The following is a 20,197-nucleotide window of genomic DNA, read 5'->3' as shown; positions in this document are numbered from 1 at the left end:
TGCTTTTTTAAAGAATGGAGTATAGAAATGGTTTTGTATACTGTATAAGGATCTAGTAAATCTTTGTTGTACTTTGAACAAAGCCAAAATCAGGAGAAGTAAAGTTTATTCACCTTTTTAGCAGTAGTATTGGTATTTGGCATTAAACCTTGTCCTCCTTCTTTATGGGCTATGCAATAGAAATGTTTTAAAGCTATTTTACTTTAGTAAATCAAAGGTAAGGCTTTTAAAAAAAATTGTAACGAATTGATTGTAGTGAAATAAACCTACGATAACATATTTGAGGAGAAAATAATCCGAAAAAGACAAAAAAATTACATAATAAAAGTACACTTTTTTGCATCCAGGTTGATCGTGGATAGTTACTTTAAATTAAAGCTAATTCAAGATTTAGGGATGTATCAGGGAAAGGCATTTACCATTTACTAATGCTGAAAATACTAAACTTAAAAACACTTTGATTCAGTGTATAGTTTTCTTTGATATTATACAGAACAGGTTATCAAAAATACTTATACATTGTTTTCACAAGTTTACATACCTCATTTACAGAAACCTTTGCCACTGTGAAGGAGGACAAAAGAAGTTTCAAGAAGTTGCTTGCTGTACTTACAGGTGTCAGCAATTTCTTCTATTTAATTAAATACTGTATTTCATAGTGTCATTACAGACATGAATATGTGATTTCATTATGCTCTTAGAGTACCTTGAAAGTTATTAAGGCAAATAGACAGTTACTGATTTCACTTAAAATATTACAACAAGGAGTAGCTGGTAACATGTAAGTGGTTACTGAGGTCTTTAAACAGTAATGGAGATGATCGTGTTGAGACATTGTGAGTCTTCAGGAAGGTTTCCCACAGAAATTTGATTTATTTTCTTCCCATGTTCATTAGAAACCTCAGTTTCAACCTTGACTTTGGGACATTTGGAAATGCTACATTTTATGTAGATCACACCATTTCCCTCACTGAGAGCACACTGTCTTGTGTCTTTTTGACTTTCAAATATCTGGGCCTCTGATATTTCAGAGATATCCTTCCCTGCCTGAGGACGCCTTTGGGAGGAGGACAAGTCTCTAATGCATGTTGTAAAATTCTGAGCAGGACAAACAAGCTGCTCCTGCCTCAGAAAGACCAGACTCTGTCCTTTGAGAGGCTCAGGGCTCTGACAGTATATCCTGCCAGAGTGCTGTATGCTGTAAGTGCTGTACTGAATTAACCTGTACAGATATAACAGGTTGCAGTCACAGGTCCAGGGGTTGTCGTGTAATGACAGGAAAGGCAGAATTATTACTGCATCAAAAAGCCCTTCAGGAACTGTACGCAGCTTATTTTGGAAAAGGCCAAGGTGTTCCAGATTGGTCAGATTTTGAAATAATTCCAAGTCCAATGAGCTCAGGTTGTTTTTTTGCAGATAGAGTTTATTGACGTTTGTTAGGTCTTGAAAGACCATCTTTGGCAGGGACCTTATTTGATTATCCGCTAAGCTGAGAAATCTTAATTCTGTAAGATTTTGGAATGCCTCTTCTGGAACAGCTGCAAGCTTATTTTTTGCCAGATTCAAGTAGGTGAGACATGACAGTTGTGAGAACAGTGCAGGAGAGAGCTTGGTGAGTTGGTTCTGCTCAAGGTTTAAATGCGTCAAGGGTGGGTGAAATGTGCCCGGCGCAAGTTCTTTTAATACGTTTCCTCGTAAATTTAATTCTTTCAATCCTCCCAAGTTAGAAAAAATGTCTTTGGGAAGGGCAGCAATCTTATTACCTTGCAAGGAAAGTTCCTGAAGTCTTACAACATTAGAAAACACGTTCGATTGTAGAGTGACTATTTGGTTCTCATTCAGAAAAAGGGTTTCTAGCTTGGTCAGGCCACAGAAAAGGTCCTTACTCACAACAGATATCATATTTTGAGAAAGATCCAGAACATGGAGCTGGTGAAGCTGATGGAATAAATCCTCTGGTAGTGTGGATAAAAGATTACCTTTTAGATGTAAGATTTCCAGGTTCTGCAAGTTATCAAAAAGGCCTGTGTCCAGAGTTCCGAATTTATTGAAGTTTAGAAACAATTTCTTCAGGTTTGTCAATGAGGTGAAAACATCCGTCCTGATTTCACTGAGATTACGGTTACCACTTATCTCCAACTCCTGCAGTTTTGTCAGCTCATCAAAGGCACCCTCAGACACCTCCACAATAAAGTTATTGAGGAACGTGATCTTCTGGATCTCTGGGCTATCTTCGAAAGCATCAGGCCCAATACGAGTCACGCTAGTTGCCATAATTGTGAGTTCTTCTACAGCAGAGGTAATGTTCACAGGGACAGACTTCATTGCATCGTCGGCACACAACACTTTGGCTGGAGTGAAGCACTGACATCTAACTGGACAGCTTTGACCATGAAGCCTGAGCTGAAGCAATAAAAATAAGGCAATGACGAATTCTGTTGTCATGGTTTGTTCTGAAAATAAAAGAATGCACCAATTAACACTGACAAAAAGTAATCACCACAAGGACTCCTTTGAACATTACTGCCATATTATGTCAGACAAAAAATCTTTAGATCATTGAAGCCTCACTTTGATCTAAGAAGCTACTTCAATTCAATATTTCCATTTCGTTTCTAGACAGAGGATTTTATTTCACTTCTTAAAACATACAACAGTTAAAGATACAACATGTTTAAGAGCTGGGAACAAACAAAATAGCTCAGATTAACCATATTAATTCAGTCAATTAAGGTTTTTATTGTATAAATGAGAGCCCAGCTGGAACAAAAACCAACAGGTCTGTAGGTCACCAGGTCCAGAATTGGGAACCACTTGTTTACACTTGAATTGAAACAGTATTGGCACTGAGAAAGGGTGAAATTACAGGAGCTGCCCAGCAGAGGGCAGTACAGCGGAGCGCTAGTCGTAGCTCAGTGCCTCGCAAACAGTTCTTGATGGAGTTACCAAGTAACAGGTGTATCCTCACCCTCTGCCTGTCAGTTACATATTCAGTTATGACACTGTTTACAGGATTGTGCATATTTTTCTTATGCCTTATTCTTTAACCACACAGAGAGAACAATAGCTTGTTTTCAAGTTGTAGCATCCGTTAAAAAACTTCACTCTGTAATGACTTTTAACTTTAGTATTTTAAAAATCTCAGTAAGTCTGCCTCCATGTGGTTATTTTATTTTTCAAGTTAACGGTAATCGTACACTGGCCAGTGTGATTCTTTGTGTTCTCCTTGCTTATTTCTGAAACTTGGAAGATGCACAGTATTCTATCAGATATGTATCAAATTAAAAGCTCCCATTGTTAGCACTGAACTGGTTCCAGTGGTTTCTTGAAGTCTCGACCCTTTAATCACCGACCTTTACCGGAGACATTTTTCACTTTTAAATTCTATCACGTTTTTAAAGTCATTGATAATTTACAAAATGCATATAATTTCGAGAAAAAAAAACTTCGAAACAATTGCTCATTAAATTAAATGCTTTTGTTACCTATGAGATCTGATTTTAAAAATACTAAGAACCTCTGGACTTTTAAAAAACGATAAGCTGGTAAATTCCTAAACCTATAACTTTCCTATAAACCTGTAACTATAATAATGTACATTGTTAGTATTGTTTTAACGTAGACGATATTCATACATATATAGTTACCCTTATTACAATTTACTTAATATATTGAAGGTAAATAACGGAAATCAAATCCGATATATGTGATTTTGGACTTACTTGGTTTAGCTGCTTCCTAAAGTACTTAGAATCTGGTCAGTCAAGGTGTAAAAAATGAGGTTGGTCCTGTTGAATCTGTCCGGTGCTATGCTGTAGTGTCCGAGTGAGTCACCACGGGGTGGGACCGGTTCGAGCTGAGGAATAAATTAAACCAATAAAGAGCAACGCAGAGCGCCCGTAGAAAGTTATACAACCTCAAAGTTAAAAAAATAATAATAGACGTTTGACAAAACTTTATACTAGAAAAAAACTTCTGGCAGAAGATGAAAAACTATTTGTTTTGGCTGCATTCTTACAGTATATTACGGTTTCATATATTTTGGCTGCATTTTTGTTCAGTTTAGACAGTCAATGATTAATGTAGTAGGTATGTCCAAGAATATTTTGAAGTGCAGAACCAGTTTTCCATGGATATTATAATACACAATTGAGCAAAAAAAACAACATTTTTACATTCACAATAATCAATGTTTAGTAAGACGTTAGTCTCTTAGACTGTACTTTTATTTAAAAAAAGATATTTGATAAAAGAAAACTGTTAAAATATTGTTTTATTATTATTACCGTGCATTTAGTTGATGGTGCAGTTTGTGCAAACATGTAAAGTGCACCTGTACCTTGAACCTGGAAAGAAAAACAGATTAAACAAAGTTTATTCACCTTTCTTCCATCATAGGACTTCAGATTCTTTGGTGATGTAAGCAGGATTCAGATATTAAATAAAGCCAGAATTGCTCAATGGGAACTGTGTATCCACATTAAGTAGGATCTATAACACTTTACTTGCGAATACGGCTCAAAGACCGAAAAGCGTTTTTTCTGGACTTTTTCCGGACTTTGCACATTTCGGCGTGAAATCAGGTCAGATACAAGTATTGATTCTATAAGTTTTAGTTTAAATATAACAACATTATATTACACTCTCCCAGCAGCCAACGGGTTAATAAATAACGGATCAATTTAACGCAATCACCATCTCAAAATGGTTTTCAGTGTGTTAGGTGAGATCAGGACATTAAGAGATTAGTTACATGAAAGTGAGCAATTGAGCAAAATACACTACTTTAGATACATATCATATTAGTAACATTCTACAAATACTGAAATATACTGTACACGTATATAATGTGACAGAATGGAAATGATTTTTTTTGTTTACTGAAGAGATAAGGAAAAATCTATGATTAATTTATCTGTGTATCTACCCTCAATGCATATAAATGCATATGATTTGGGCTGATCAACAACAACGATGAGTCCGCATACGGGAGAGAGGTGGAGAATCTTACAAGATGGTGCCTGGAGAACAATCTGGCCTTGAATGTCAACAAGACAAAATAACTCATTGTGCACTTCAGGAGACCCAGCGGGAGTCATGCCCCAATCAGCATCAATGTCACAGCAGTGGAAACTGTCAGCTGCTTCAGGTACCTCGGTCTGTAGCTCTCCACCGACTTGGTTTGGTCTCACAATACTGTAGCCAGTCTGAAAAAGGCACAACATCGCTTTCTGCGGGCTCAAAGAATTGCGTTACGGGAAGCTATTCCTCATGAGCTTTTACCACGGGACCACAGGAGGTGTCTTCACTAGTACTATCGCTATGCGGTACAGGAATGCTACAGTGCATGACAGAGATGGACTCGCACCATCCGCTGTCACAATAAAACCCGATCCATCATTCAAGATCCCAACCATCCCGGCCACAAACTGTTCTCCCCCTGCGCTCTAGCAAGCGGTCCGGCATTATTAGAGCACGGATCGCTAGACTCAAGAACAGCTTCTACCCCACTGCAGTGCGCATCCACAACAGCTAACTGCAGGGCCTCAGACTCAATACACATCTGCACTGTGCACTTTTTGAAGGTCTACCGTGGGTTTTTTTTTCACACTGCTACTGTACATGTTTATTCTCCCACAAAATATGTATTATTCCTGTTGTTATTATTTATTATGTTTGTAAGTTTGTAATGTACTGTCTACATTGTGGGGTGGTTGTCTGTTGAACTGTGTATGTCGCGAGAGATTAGCAAGAATTCCAATGTAAATACACGTATGACCATAAACTACAGTACTAAACGACTGTGTGCATCTCAGTACAGTACTACATTTTTGTTGATTTTGCAGGACCTTGCCAGAAGAGGGCAGCAAGGTAACTACTAAATTGTGAGAGAATGTGGTATCTAGTTATAGATCAATTACCGAAGCTAAAAACACTGAAACTAATCATACTGATAGTAGTGTAAATTGTGTGAGATTAAATGCTGAGTATGAACTTTCTAAATATTAATTAGTTTAAGGAAAAGTTAAAAGCAAACGTACAGTACCAATTTAAATAATTAGACTGTGTTTTTATGTACTATTCTGTCAGCCGTAGCCAATTTCACAGAGATCGGAAACTCCACAGCAGAAATGTTGTATTCTTCTTCTTTTTCAGCCTTTGTCGTTAAGTGAGCACTTCATGGAATAGACCTTTGAATTTTGAATAAGAGGAAGTCACGACTAGGTTTATACAGTAAATGTTCTCAAACTCAAATTCTTGAGTGTATGGGCAAAAACAAGCAATCCCCAAGACAAAATCGAATGTAAAATAAAATGAAATCAGTTTATACGTGCGGAGCAGGTACGGCACTTAATAACAACAGGGAATAATAATTCTGGACACTCCACTCAAAGCGCTTTACAGGTAATGGGGACTCCCCTCCACCACCACCAATGTGTAGTCCCCACCTGGATGATGCGACGGCAGCCATAGTGCGCCAGAACGCTCACCACACACCATCAATCAATGGGGAGAAGAACGTAGTGATGAAGTTCATAGATGGGGATTATTAGGAGGCCATGATTGGTAATGTCAATGGGAAATTTGGCCAGGATACCACAACACTTTTCGAGAAACGCCCTAGCATTTTAAATGATCACACAGTGTCAGGACCTCGGTTTTACGTCTTATCCGTCGCTATACTGGGAAAATAGGATGCATACAGACAGCAGGGTGAGCGCTTCTTATTGGCCATTTCCAGCAGCAACCTTAGTTTTTTTCACAGGAGGTCTCCCATCGGAGGTGGTGACCAGGGTCACACCTGCTGAGCTTCAGCGGGTTACCAGGGTGATATGGCTGCAGGGCGTACTGTAGGTCTTACGAATAGCGGCGCAAGACTCAAATGGTGACATTTTCGTACTCAAAAAGTTAAATAGCAAATTGAATAAAATTATTCAGCTGTGTTTTGGTGTATTTCCTCATGGAAGGCAAAGAAAGGACAACATTTGCTGTTGTTGTTTTTTTTCTCGGAATAAGGGTGTGGATACAAAATATCGTTGTGAACAGTGATGCAGGTAGGTTACCCAGCTCTGATTTTGGCGAGCTTTTTTTCAGCAGGTCTCAGTGCACGATGTATCAGCTCATGTAGATAGCGGTCTTTTTACCCTGGGGAGAATGAAGAAGGATGGGAAATTAAGGTTTGCAGCTGCTGTGGTTATAAGGAAAGGCCCAGGACCGGCGCAACACATACTGGAGCCCGGATGCAATTAAATACAAAAGGCTTCTACCCCCTTCTGCACATAGAGCAGGAAAGTAGAATTAAAACGGGCAAACACACAACCTGAGACTTAGTAACTAGTTATTTTAAAGTTTACAACTTGACTCGTCTCAGCAAACATGGCGATGATATCACTGAAATCAACCTGCCTTGCGGTGGTGTTCTCTATAGACAGCAAAGCCAGAGCTGACAGTCTTTCCTGTGACATGGTGAACCTTAGATAAGTTTTGATCAATTTCAAATTGCTAAACAAGCGTTCAGCGCTGGCGACAGCAACTGGAACGGGTTAAAACACTTGACATGCTATCAATATGTTTGGAAACGCAGATTTCAGATCTTTGTTGACCACATACTGCAGTACTTCAGACGGAGTGTTGACTTCGTTAGGGAACAGATGAAACAGAAACTTTAATTCAGCTGCCAAGTCTCTGCCATGAATGTCTCGTAGAAACAAGGCGAGTTCGTTGCAGGCTTCAGTTGAATTAGCCCCGGTTTTTTTCGCTTAAGAAAGAAAAACGTTCTTCTGTCTCACTGATGACAGTGTCCAGTACGCCACTGAAAAAGTTCACTTAATCTTTTCCTGTCTCATTGCCTTTTCGGCTCTTTGCGTTTCTCGCTACCCGAATTACATTTCTGGATCACTTTCATGTTGCACACTAACCGAACATAGTTTAGCTAAATGCAAGCTTGTCTGTTGCTCAGTCCTGCGGGGGAACAGGTCGCGTTATCCAATTCTACATACAGTACAGTATTTGGGAGTGAACGTGCCAAAGACCAATTGCAAATCATCCGCTCAGCCGAGTTTTCCAATAGGTCATCGTGTTTTATTTTAAAATGGGCCAGACTAGTATTGCTATTGGATAATACACCGACATACGAACTCTTGTTCGTTTATTTTACAGATGGTCTTTTCTTTAAAAAAAATCATTGTAATGACGTTAGCAACGGGCTCCCCTTAGATCTGGGCACGGGTCCGGTTGCACTCATTGCACCCCCCCGTGGCGCCGGCCCTGGAAAGGAGCGTGTAGAAATTTGCAGTGTGAAGTGGCCTATCAAGAAGGTAATTAAGAAGGGGTAATGATGAGATAGAGATCTGGGGTGAGTGTTTATAGCTTTTCCTGTGTGTGCTGCTCAAATGGCAATAGAAGTACAGGTGAACACCACGGAGCCCCAGCTGAAATGCAGACAGGAGCAGCTGTTTCAATTGGGCCAGAAACACTTTCACATTACATGTATATTACACCTGCCTTTAGAAAAAACATCTTTCAGCACGGATTTGGGAGAAATAATTGCTCAGCACTAGACGCTGTGCACTGGTGCTGTACTAAATGCCACCGGCAACCAGCTTTTCGTGGAGGACATGTGTTACAGAACACGTGTTTCGACTGAGATAATATTTTTCAGGTGATGTGTGCATGCCTGATAGCAGCATAATACATATGGTTTTAAAATATAAGATATTGTAACGCAACGGAGGCTCAGGTGGGCGCCCTTCCCGCAGTAGGTTGGCCCCCCACCATCGGGGGCTCGAACCCGGGACTCCCGCGTCACTCAGCAGGGACCCAGCTCGGTGAGCTAAAGAGAGATCTTTCTACAGCCCAGGGGCTGTGGTCCTGCTATCACTTGGAAGGGCGGTGACGTCACCTGCTCTGGTAAGCCGGCTCTTACACAGTACCTGTCAGCCGTAAGCGTTACAATATTTTTCAAGGCTGATTTTGGAACCCTAAAAAAACTCTGTGCTGAAATATGTAAATGTGAAACAGGATGCCAGTCAGCATTTTCAAAGGTACAGGTAGTATCCTATGCACTGGGACAAGTGGTGGAATTGGATTTGGACAGGCTGGAATGGACAATTATTTTGAAGATGGAGCAAAGCATATAGGCAGCCCCGATGCTAATAAAGTATTGAGGTCATGGTGGGATTCTAATGTCACAGTGAAATGCTGCATTAGAAGGAAACTTCCCACTGCCTACAGTGATACCCCTCACCCAGATAACAACGTCTAGCCTACTTGAATGCTTGAGGGCGTTAATGATAGAGGAGTTAGTGTACACAGTTAAAATCGGGGAGATTCACCAGAGCAATGATACAAAACACATTTTCTGATCATGATCAAAGCTTCCCTCACTCTTGTAACTGCAAAGATGCACCACAGGCGATGACAATGGAAGACCAGCCAAAGAGAAAGCTGCCTGGATCACACTGAGCCTGGACAACATCACCTTTCGGAAGACATGTTTGGAGGTAATGTAGGTGGTGAATTGAGGGGATGGTGAGTGGACAAGCAGGTCCATGGCTGATCCTGGTGCAGGTCCACAGTGACACAAGATCACCTGCTGAAAGCTGCCGAAGGAAGTGCAGAGGCAGAAGCTGATGATACATTGCTGACCGAAAGGTTCGAGCTAACCTGTCAGAGGAGAGATCCTCATAGTCTTCATCTATGAAGGAGCGAGAGGAGAATGTTGTAAATGGTTAAAACCAGGAGCTTTGTTCCATCAGAAGGGCAGAATAAGTGCCTTAATTAAGGAGTGAGGATGCTTATAGGTTGGATAGGTAGGAAAAAAGACAGGGAGTCTAAATAGGGTGGTAGATGTAATGATTGACCATAGTAGATTACAGCTGTTTATTCAAATATTATGAACTATCAGTTTTGTAGTTAAAAAAAGCAACAAACAAACTGATAGGTCACAGGTCAGCTGTATGATTGTATGTTTGTATGTCAGTAAGCCTTTCAACACCATATAAGCACCACATCTGGAGGTGAACAAAGGGCCGGATACAGTTAACCCACACGCCTTGGGGACCACTTAGACATCTGAAACGGAACTGCAATATAAACTGCTACCAAATGGGTGGTATTTTTGTTTTGCCTTCTAAGCAAAGTGATTTCGAAAACCAGAACACTTGAGACTTGCGAAAGCTAAAATTGCAGGCTGCATGATGAAACTGGTCAATAATGTCGAAAGGGGCAGTGTAGATAATCAACATTTTATTGACATATTAACATATGTGCATTATATTATCATGGTTAAATCACGCGAGGCACCAATACAATCTAGCTAAAAACGGAATAAATATTTCCTTTTTGAAAAGCTACAGTACCACTAGTTGTTGAGGATGTACTTATAAAATAGTTTTAAGGTTTATTTTAGGGTGTGCAATCATATAGCCTTCTGCGCCAGATTTAAGTCAGTTTAGTGGCAGTGCAGACACTGAAGGTTGTGGGAAAAATGTAACTGCCTCATTAGTAATTGAAGAGAAGAATTAAGGTCATAAACACACAGTAGGCCAGCATTTACTTCAGAGTCTTAAAAACATTTGATTTTCCTATCAATTACACATACAAGTTTGTTGTGCTTGCTAAAGTGCAAGTATCTTAGATATGTCTTGGGTTCTACACAGCTCTGTTGGGATCAAGTCAGTAATTGGAAACAATGATCTAATAGTTTTCTTTTGTCATATGAAAATGTGTCAACAAAGGTGTTTTGCTAGTGGCACTGTGATGAATTTGTGATCCATTAAATTGAATCTCTATAGGCTATAGATAAAAAAACCTTTTTGCAAAGCTTTGTAGGATCTGACAAAGTTGGGGCTAATCTAGCAAAATCCCAGAACAACCTTATAGCAGGGAATCATGGAATTAAATAATTGTCTTCTGCAGTCAAGAAAAACAACTGAATCAAAATGATTTGTTTATTGACATATTTTTTTACATTTTCCTTTTTTTTTAAATTTACTCGAAGTTACCTCACATAAACTCTTCTACACAACAAACTGATACTGATTACTGACATAAGAATTACAAAGCTTGTCTGTAAATAATGTGAAATTAGATTTTTTTCATTTAAATTTTAGTTAAATAACACTTCAGTAGTTGTATGATATCAGATGCCACAATCTTTAAAAAAGATTAACTTTTTACAAATAAAAACAGTGACCAATATTTTGAAAACAAATTTTGAATAAAAAACTCCCTTAAATGCAAGGCTTCACTCCTGCTTTTTAGCAACTACAGATCCACATTTACCTTTTTGTTTTGTATTCAATTTAATAAACCATCCTTTAGATGTGTAAAATACACATATGTAAAATTAATATTTATTACAATCCATTCATAGATCTATTTACACATTACTGAGACTCTAATGCCATTTGAATTAAAAAAGTATAATTACAGCAGAAACAATCTTCAAAGCTGAACTAAATTCATACTACAATCTAAATATTGTGGTATTTCGTTAAACTGTTAATATAATAATACTGAGAAGGTACTGCCTATTGCAAGACATTTACAGCAGAGGAAATATTGGAAAGGCTTTTAGATTGTTTACAAAAAACCTCATTTCAATTTAAGTCGATATAGATGGCTCAAATATTTCAACATTGTGTCTTAATATAAACATTTTAAGACAAATCGAAAATGTAATTGCTGCACATTGTAATTTGTTCAGTCAAAGAAGAGCTAATACACAACCAAAAAGTGGTATCTGGCCTGTGACAGCAGCTCTTCTCATAATTGTGATTATGATGAATTGTGAAAGTTTTAAATAGTTTATAAGCCAACACAATGTCAATTAATGTGAAAACCTACTGTGACCAATTAGAACATGACAGGCAATTCATAGGAAAAACATACAGCTGCAAATCTGATGTATAACATTTTGCCCCAATTTGTCAAGACCAACTTATTTCTTAAACACAAAGTTTTCAAACTTCTTTGAGCTTATACTCGATGAGTGTTATAGTAGATCCAATCTGGGATAACATTTAACAAATACATTACTACACCTGACAAATAAGGCAATCATTTACAAATAAGACTGTAAATTGAATTTTGTGAAACTTTATAAAACTATTTGCACTTCTCCAGTATTTCAATTTTACACTTTATGTAGGCATTTTTAATGTACACAATAAAACTATGGTATTATGCAAAGCATTCGATCTGCAAAATCATTTGAGTTTATTTCACACATTAAGAGATGACACCCAGACAGCATGACATCCTGAGACTGATTTCTGGCACGTTTCCCTTGGATTTCTGAAAGTCACATTAATTAAAGTCGTCTATCTTGTCTCTGTTAAACCGCACAAACGAATATTGACATAAATGTATATACCAGGAAGAAAGTGCCAAATGCTGAGTACTTTATTTGATTTTTTTCACAAAGCTGTGTAGTGGCCTGGTATCTTGTTGTCAATAAGGTGTTTGCTTGGCACACAGTGTCACCTGTCCATCAAGCATAGATGACGTGTTGTCACTCAGCAAACAAGATGAAGGCAGGACATTAATTACAGCTGAACTTTTAAAAACCTCCTGCCCTCAAAACTGTTGCTGCCGCAATTCCTTGATATACAGGTGACTGACCATCCAACTTCAGCTAACTTTTTTTCCATCAGCCAATCAAAATGATTTACAAATGAATGTTATTTCATTCTGGTACCCTAGCATCACATTCCACATTATTTGTCTAAAGTTCTGAAGGCTTTCTGACCAGTGTCATTATTGATGGTGTTCAAATTGCTGAATTCCTTTTCTGCGTAGGGTTTAAGTTGCCACTTGACCGTCTTTTTTTCCTCCTACAAGCAATACAGATGATGACACTGGAAATTAGGACTGTGCAGATAAGCACAATGATTATGAGGACAGCCTCCTTTGAAAGCCCCCCAGCCTGTCCCTCCCCATTGTCGAAGTCCTCGCTGGAATTGGAAGGGGTTATTTTAGACGAGGAAGTAGTAGCACTGTTCTCTGTTTGAAATGAGGAAGTCAGTAACCGCTGTTGTATTGTAGTGGCAGTGGTCAAACTGACCGGCGTTACCGTAACTGAGCTGTTGGAAATATTACTGGCTGTAACAGAAGTCAGATCCTCATCTCTGACGTCTGTAAGAGGTGTAAGCTTCAGGGAGAGAGGGGAATGACAGACAACTTGGCTGATGTTGTACACCTTAGAACGGTGCTGATTAATCCAGTTTCTTAGAGGTAAAATGTCCTCGTCACATTTCCAGGGGTTGTCAAAGAGAGTCACCTCAGTTGCTTTGTCTAAGGAGTCAAGGAGCTCCTGTGGCAAGTTCTCCAATGAGTTGTTATGGAGCTCAAGTTTCCTCAGTTGTGGCAGGTTTTGGAATAGGTATCTGGGCAAGAACTGCAAGTAATTATTTTCCAAGGAGACGTTCTGGAGTTTCAGCAGGCCGTTGAACACCCCCTCCTCCAAGGTGGTCAGCCTGTTCGTGTGCAGCGACACTTCCCCAAGCTCCGACAGACCACGGAAGGCATCTTTGGAGATAGTGCCGATCTGATTCCTGCTCAGGACCAAGAGCCGCAGCTGGGTGAGGTTGCTGAACACGTTGTCCCCAATGTGAGCTAAATTGTTGTCATACAGCCAGAGCTGTCGGAGACGCATAGGGCCAAATATACCACTGGATAAACTTACCAGCTGGTTCTCATGCAGGGATATGTCAGTGAGGTTGGGCATATTCTGGAAAATGCCTTCTGGCAGTTCTGAAATGCGGTTGTTGGACAGGTACAGTTTCTTCAAGTTCTGCTGCTTGGAGAACAAGTCAGCTGGCAGATGCTCAATTTGATTGACGTGTAATGACAAATCATTCAGTTTTGTCAAGTGATCAAAGGCGCCTGCTGGGATTTCTCTCAGTGCATTCTTCTGAAGCTTGAGGCTCTGAAGCTCATGAAGGTTTTGAAAAATGGTCTTTGAAAAGGCAGTGATATTATTCCCTCCTAAATCAAGCTTTTGTAACTTTGTGAGTTGGCGGAAAGCTTCATCTGGAATGGAGTTCAACAGATTTTCTTCAAGATTGAGATCTTTCATATTTATAAGACTGGAGAACATATCAGGATGTATCATTTGTAGTTTGTTTTTGGACAGAATAAGTTTTGTAAGATTAACAAGATTTCTGAACAATCCATCTGACAGCTCCTGTAGTGGAGTACTTGTTAAAACCAGAATCTCAAGTCTAGTTACACTGTCAAATGCACCTGGTACTATCTCTTTTAATTCAGCACGATTTATAAAAAGAAAACGCAGAGAGTCATGTAATCTTTGAAAGTCACTTGGTTTAAAAGAATTGATTTTGGTGTCCAATATGTCAAGGCGTATGGTATCCAGAGGTAGGGAGCTTGGGAATTCTGTGATAGTTTTTCCGGAACATTGCACCAATCCATCTTGTGGGCATGAGCATTTGTCTGGGCAGTTCCCACAAACGAACAATATAGCATGAAGGCTGATAAGTATATGCAAGTAGCCTGCTGATTCCATGGTGCCTAAAAGGAAATATAACAATTAGATGTATTTCAATATAGAATAATTTGTTCCTTAATATAATAGAATCCACAATTATTTAGTTTCAGCTACAATGAATGACAGTGAATGGTTTCTTGTACTTTTTGGAATTATGGTTTTCTTTGTGGTCATTTATTTTCCAGTACAGTCTTTTTTCCATTTAATTGCCATGTCAAATGCCAGAAAGTGAGCAGTTTCATATAAAAATTGAAATTGCACATTTATGTGTTATGTAATCCCTAGACCACTTCTCTCATCATTGGTAGTTATGCAGATTAATAGGACAATTTTCCACAGGAGCACAGTAAGTGTAGCATACAGTTTCCCAGTGCCAGTGTGGAATGAGAGACAGACTAGGAGCAGCTGTGTGGGCCCTAGGCTTCATTTTACTGTAATGATGCCGGAAACCTCATTTAAGATGTCTTGCCAAGATAATGAGCTGCTTCATCCTTTTCTGGAGTACGTCATTTAAAATAAATAGCAAACTAGCCATCGTGTTGGGGAAAAAGCTCTGCTCCATATGGCTTCTGCTCAGAAATAATTACTCAAACGTCTTTTCAACTGAAAAATACCATTCTCTGCTGTCATGTAAGAGTGAAACATTTTTTTTAGTAAAAGAACCAGACCTTATATGGTGTTATATGTTTTTAGAGTCATGACCCAATTCTAACAAAAATATAATGGTATTAATTGAATAGTTATGCAGGTTTTGTCAATCTGCGTGTTGCCATAGGTGAAACGTATTTCACTGGCACTCAGGTGCTGCTGCCTCACAGCTCTTGGGTCTTGGATCATAGATTCGCTTGGGTTTCTGTTCCAGTTTCTTCCCCCCTCCCAAAGACATGCTGGCTAAATTTATCGGTGTCTCTAAAATGTCCCTGTGTGCGTGTGTGTGGGTGTCCTGTGATGGATTGCTATCCTGGTCAGGGAGTGGTCCCACCTTGTCCCAGTCTTCCAGGATAGGCTCTGGGCTGCTGGGCTTATCAGGATTAAGCAGCTTTCTGATAACTGATGAAAAATATCCAACTGCAGAGACACGCTGAAGGCCCCGTGTTTAGCTGAGCTGCACTAGATCAATGAGATCAGTGACCTTAGCTTCTTGTTTTTTTTGACAGTATTTGTTTTACTTTCAAAAACATCTTACTCCCTAAATTCCATCACCTCCCAACAGCTCCAGACAGAATACAGTCAGCATTGTCAGTTAAAAAAGGCAAGAATCAAACAGAATGTACTGAGATTATCAAGTGTGTTTTCTCTGCATTCTCAAAAAATAAATTAATTAAAAAACAGGAGAGCAATATTATTAAATACTAAATTGTTAAATGCATATGATGCAGTGAGAAAATTGGGTAGTACGAGATCAATACTTGTCACATTAGAATCACACTGTAGAGTTTCATTCATACCTACATTCACTGTGCTATGTAGAAATGAAAGGTTATTTTTTCTTTTATAGATTTTAAACTAAACTATGGAATTGAAGGAGATGCAGTCCCACACACAAAGGCAAAGTTTTCAACAGTATCGTAAATATAACTAGAATTAATGTATAACACTAGTGGAATTATAAAGTATAACCCCTCCACCATCTTATGTTACTAGCTGCATAACATATTTCTGTGTGTTACAGTTTCAAGTAGTTAAATAGATACAATACATTTGTAATTTTCATAAATTGGTCTATGGCACTAATCACAGTACAATTGTCAGTTCTCTTCAGTTGGTTTCATTATGAAATAACCTTTTTTATTTTTCTTTGTCCTCTCTAATACAGGCAACCATGCATAATGAGTGAATAAAATCTTTTTGTTCAGCTCAGATATACTGTAAGTTCTCCAAACATGACAGAGCCAGAATCTCTTAATGGGGCAGGAGTCGACCACATTAACATCTTTCATGTCAATTTGTTTAAACCCCATGGAGATATGGTTTGTTGTTTTCCCAGCACTTTGCTTGTTTATTTACTGTGGTCAGTGCTTGCTTTGGCTACTGAACTTTCCTGTAGAAACTTGCATTTCTCTGGAGTATTACATTTCTGTAAGCCTTGCCTGCTCAACATGAACACATTCTGCTGCTGCCACTCTCTTGTTCTGCTTATATACCACTATTCTAGACATTTACTTCTTCATTAAAGTGGCTCCTTAAAAATACAAACATCTAAAATATCTGAATACTATATATATTTATAGAATGTTTTGATACTGAATGTAATGTTGGCAGAATGGGTAGAAGTCTTTCTATGAATAACAAACTTTGTCTACTATGAAAAAAAAAGTATAACTTCAAAACAAAATATCAAGAAAAGGTCAAAAAGAAAAGTAATGTAGTCTTATCAGAAAGTTTTACAATGAATATCTTACCATTCCACAACAAAGGATTTTCTTTTGAATACACTAAATAATTTAGAAAGTAATTTATTTTTGTTCTGAGTTACCAAGAAGAAAAAAACACATATAATCAAACCTTAAAATGTCTGTAGAGTGTAAAAAAAGCTCTAAGGATAGTATTTCTTATTAATATATGGGTAATTTCCCATTGCGAAAAACAATTAAATAGGAATAACTTACCTTTTTAAAGTTGATCTGTAGCTGCTGAAATGAACAGAGGAGTTTGTGACCTTGCAGAAGTCTTTATACTCTTCACTGTGGTGTAGCTCTGCCCTGTCTCCTCCCTGCTTTTATGCATCAGAAATGACTCAGCAGTAGGGAGAATCCTGAATATTTTGGGGGGACTTGTCACACTGTGTTCACAGCAACAGCTTATTGAAGTCCTTTGTTCACTTTAAGAAGAGATTTGGTTTTCTGCTTGAGCTGTTCTCTCTAGTTTGGATGCTCAGATTCTTGGACTACGTTTTGGTTGGTTTGCATGCCAGCAAAGCCCCACCCTTAATCTGCCACTCGTTAAAACATAGCAGAATTAATAGCTAGAGGTGACAGTGAGACCCCGTTTACTAACAAAAGGCTTCCTTTTGATTTGTCTTTTGTATGCTTTTGGAAAACAAAATATATCCAAAATATTAAGCTCTGAAACCCCAATAGTTTTATACGACAAATGACATGTGAATGATTAATACAGAATGAACCCAACAGATTGGAATGTTCAACTGCGACATTGGCATTTGAAAAATAAAAACGGCCTACACGTGAATCAAATATGTACATTTTGAAAAGTATAATGACATGTGAGAGCCCCCAACACAGTAGAAACAAAAACATTTCCACCATTAAAAAAACCGTCACTCACTGGGTAAGGGATGTGATGTACTTTCTCCACTTTGTAAAAATGAGCTTTCCCCTCCACTGCAAGTTTGTATTCTGCCTGGCAGCTCTTTTCAAACTTCTTTAAGAACTTGCAGCGCAGCCCAGACCTTTAGAAGACCTTGACAACTGTTGCTTCCCTCTTCTATCCTTTCACTACCTTTTTCTTTCTTTCTTTTCCTTTCATTACCTTTTTTTCTTTCTTTTCTTTTCTTTTTCCTTTGCTTACCTCTTCCAAATCTCTGGGTTATTCCTGTTTTTATATTATTGTTGGATCTACACCCTTTGTTTTGGTACCAAGTGTTTCATGCCATGATGATTGTTCACTTTTGTCCATTATTGTATATGGTACCATATAACGTTCTTTCTTTTCCCTGAAAAACCAATAAACAAATTGAATGTAAAAACTGAGCAAAACCATGAATGATCGTGAATAGTGTGCAGACCCTAAAATGTGGTTCCCTCATGAGTGACTCTTTTTATGCATATTTGCTTCATAGAGTCATCTTATTGATTGGTTTTCGTTTGAAGCCTCACCTCCTGTGGTGAATATTGCAGTATTTCAGGCAAAAAGATTTATACTTTTCCAAAACAGGAGTAGCATTTGTTTTTCACTGAAACTGTATCTCGTTGTTTTTTAGTGTCAGTGAAATATTGTCCAAGTCCCCTCCAAGAGCAACCTTTTTTCTGCTGAGTTGAAAGGCAGGAGGAAGGCCTGTTATCACAATGCTCTGGCCATGAGCAGAGCTTGCCAAGAGATGCACAGATAACTCTGAACAGTTGTTAACTGATAAGATCATAACTGTCATGCCCTCCGCCTGAATCAACAGAAATAAGTATTGTTATTATGCTAAGGTTTGAAGGACTTTTTACAATTACAGTTTTGTTAAAGTGTAAGTGAAAGTGATGGGCTTTGTGTTCAAAGGTAAACTAAAAGTCAGTATCTCATTATGAGCAAAAGTTTGAAATGAACTATGTTCAGGATAATATCAATTTAGCTTCTAAAAATCTTAGTCAAAAAGTATTTTATTTTTTCCCCACAGATTGTACATGATCATGATTGTACACGATACCTCACAGATGCTATTGTATGACATTTGTCCCTCCTTCCTTATGTGGTCAGATAATGGGGCACTATAAGCATGTTTTTTCATGTTTTGAGAGTGTCTGGTATTGGTTACGTCCAGTATTTTAGACAAGACTATTCCTTGAATAAGAGTATTCCTGGTGAGTTTGTGGAATTATGATTCCAATCTTTCACAGTGGTGGAAATTGAGCTAGTTGGATGGCTAAAATCACTGTGGTAATTCATTGGGAATTTCCACATTCCTTCCTGGAATCAGTGAATCCTGGAATTTCTAAATATTTTCATGTGCGTGTGATCTGTGCTGCCAGTTGGGGAGAGAATGAGCTGGCCTGGAGCTCTGCTCTTGACTGTCAGATCTAGCTGAGGTGTATGTCTTCCACTCTATGTGACCTGTATCACCTCTGGAGTCTTTTGGAAGGAAACGTTTGAGGGAGGGGGATCTACTTTGAGGCTGGCAGGGGTGAAGGGTGATGAGGTATGCGAAACATTGGAGTTTTTGTGTTTGATTTACATTCTGAAAGTTGGAATGATACAACATGTTCATCGTGCTAAAGAGATAGAGATAGAGATAGAGATAGAGATAGAGATAGAGATAGAGATAGAGATAGAACATGTAAAATAAATACATACTGCATAATGGTTCTAAAAGTATCATACCTTTCAATGTGACCTGACACACACTCACCTTTCTCTTTCCCTTGTACTGTTTAGATATTTCTGAAAAGGTGGGGGTACAGTATACATTTGTTTCCGTCTTTTGTATGATAGAGGGAACAATTGTGATTTTTGATATATACTCTTTTGACTAGTATTTTTTATTTTTAAAATGCTTATCTTCGTCAACCTTTTTATTTCTTCAACAATCCTTTTATTAACTGGGAAGGTATTTCAGTAATGAACTGTTTTTATTCTTAGAATTATTAAAACGGCATGTTTTGTTATGTTTATAGCCAATTAGTGACAGAGGTGTAACTGAAGACTTTAAATTGGTACCCGATGTTTCGTTATTAATACTGTAAGGTTTACTTTTATTAGACACAGGCTCTTTTCCTTTAGTACAGTAAACTACAAACTAGGCCTTTTATTTTTCCAGTTGCCCATCTGGCCTGCATTGTTGTAGATTGTTAGCTCTCAGAAATTAACAGAAATAACCCCCTTTTGAATATTTGATTGGTGGCTTCATAATTTATTCACTAAATATGTTTTTTTGACATGATAAATATATTTTTATTAACTAAAAATATTGGTCATTAGCCAATCTACTAAATAATTGGTCGTCTTAGCAACATTCTGAATCTG

General features: G+C 38.3%; 2 protein-coding genes across 2 annotated transcripts; both read right to left on the bottom strand.

Annotated features, from left to right (window-relative positions):
- Positions 1-89: 89 nt before the first annotated feature.
- On the bottom strand, positions 90-5,239 carry LOC102696866 (carboxypeptidase N subunit 2-like). Its single transcript, XM_015361254.2, has 4 exons — positions 5,154-5,239; positions 4,287-4,346; positions 3,723-3,856; positions 90-2,453 (listed from the first exon to the last, which is right to left on the bottom strand). Exon 4 carries the CDS (start codon positions 2,443-2,445, stop codon positions 802-804), a length of 1,644 nt encoding a protein of 547 aa, XP_015216740.1. The 5' UTR covers positions 2,446-2,453; positions 3,723-3,856; positions 4,287-4,346; positions 5,154-5,239; the 3' UTR covers positions 90-801.
- A 4,992-nt stretch (positions 5,240-10,231) lies between these two features.
- LOC107075372 (leucine-rich repeat-containing protein 15-like) lies at positions 10,232-17,381 on the bottom strand. The gene is made up of 2 exons (XM_015361253.2): positions 17,122-17,381; positions 10,232-14,535 (listed from the first exon to the last, which is right to left on the bottom strand). Exon 2 carries the CDS (start codon positions 14,528-14,530, stop codon positions 12,776-12,778), a length of 1,755 nt encoding a protein of 584 aa, XP_015216739.2. The 5' UTR covers positions 14,531-14,535; positions 17,122-17,381; the 3' UTR covers positions 10,232-12,775.
- Positions 17,382-20,197: the final 2,816 nt, after the last annotated feature.

The sequence above is a fragment of the Lepisosteus oculatus genome, chromosome 13, assembly GCF_040954835.1.
Source record: "Lepisosteus oculatus isolate fLepOcu1 chromosome 13, fLepOcu1.hap2, whole genome shotgun sequence".
Lineage (NCBI taxonomy): Eukaryota > Metazoa > Chordata > Actinopteri > Semionotiformes > Lepisosteidae > Lepisosteus > Lepisosteus oculatus.
The sequence above is the reverse complement of the archived record's forward strand: the minus strand, read 5'-3'. Positions and strand labels throughout refer to the sequence as shown.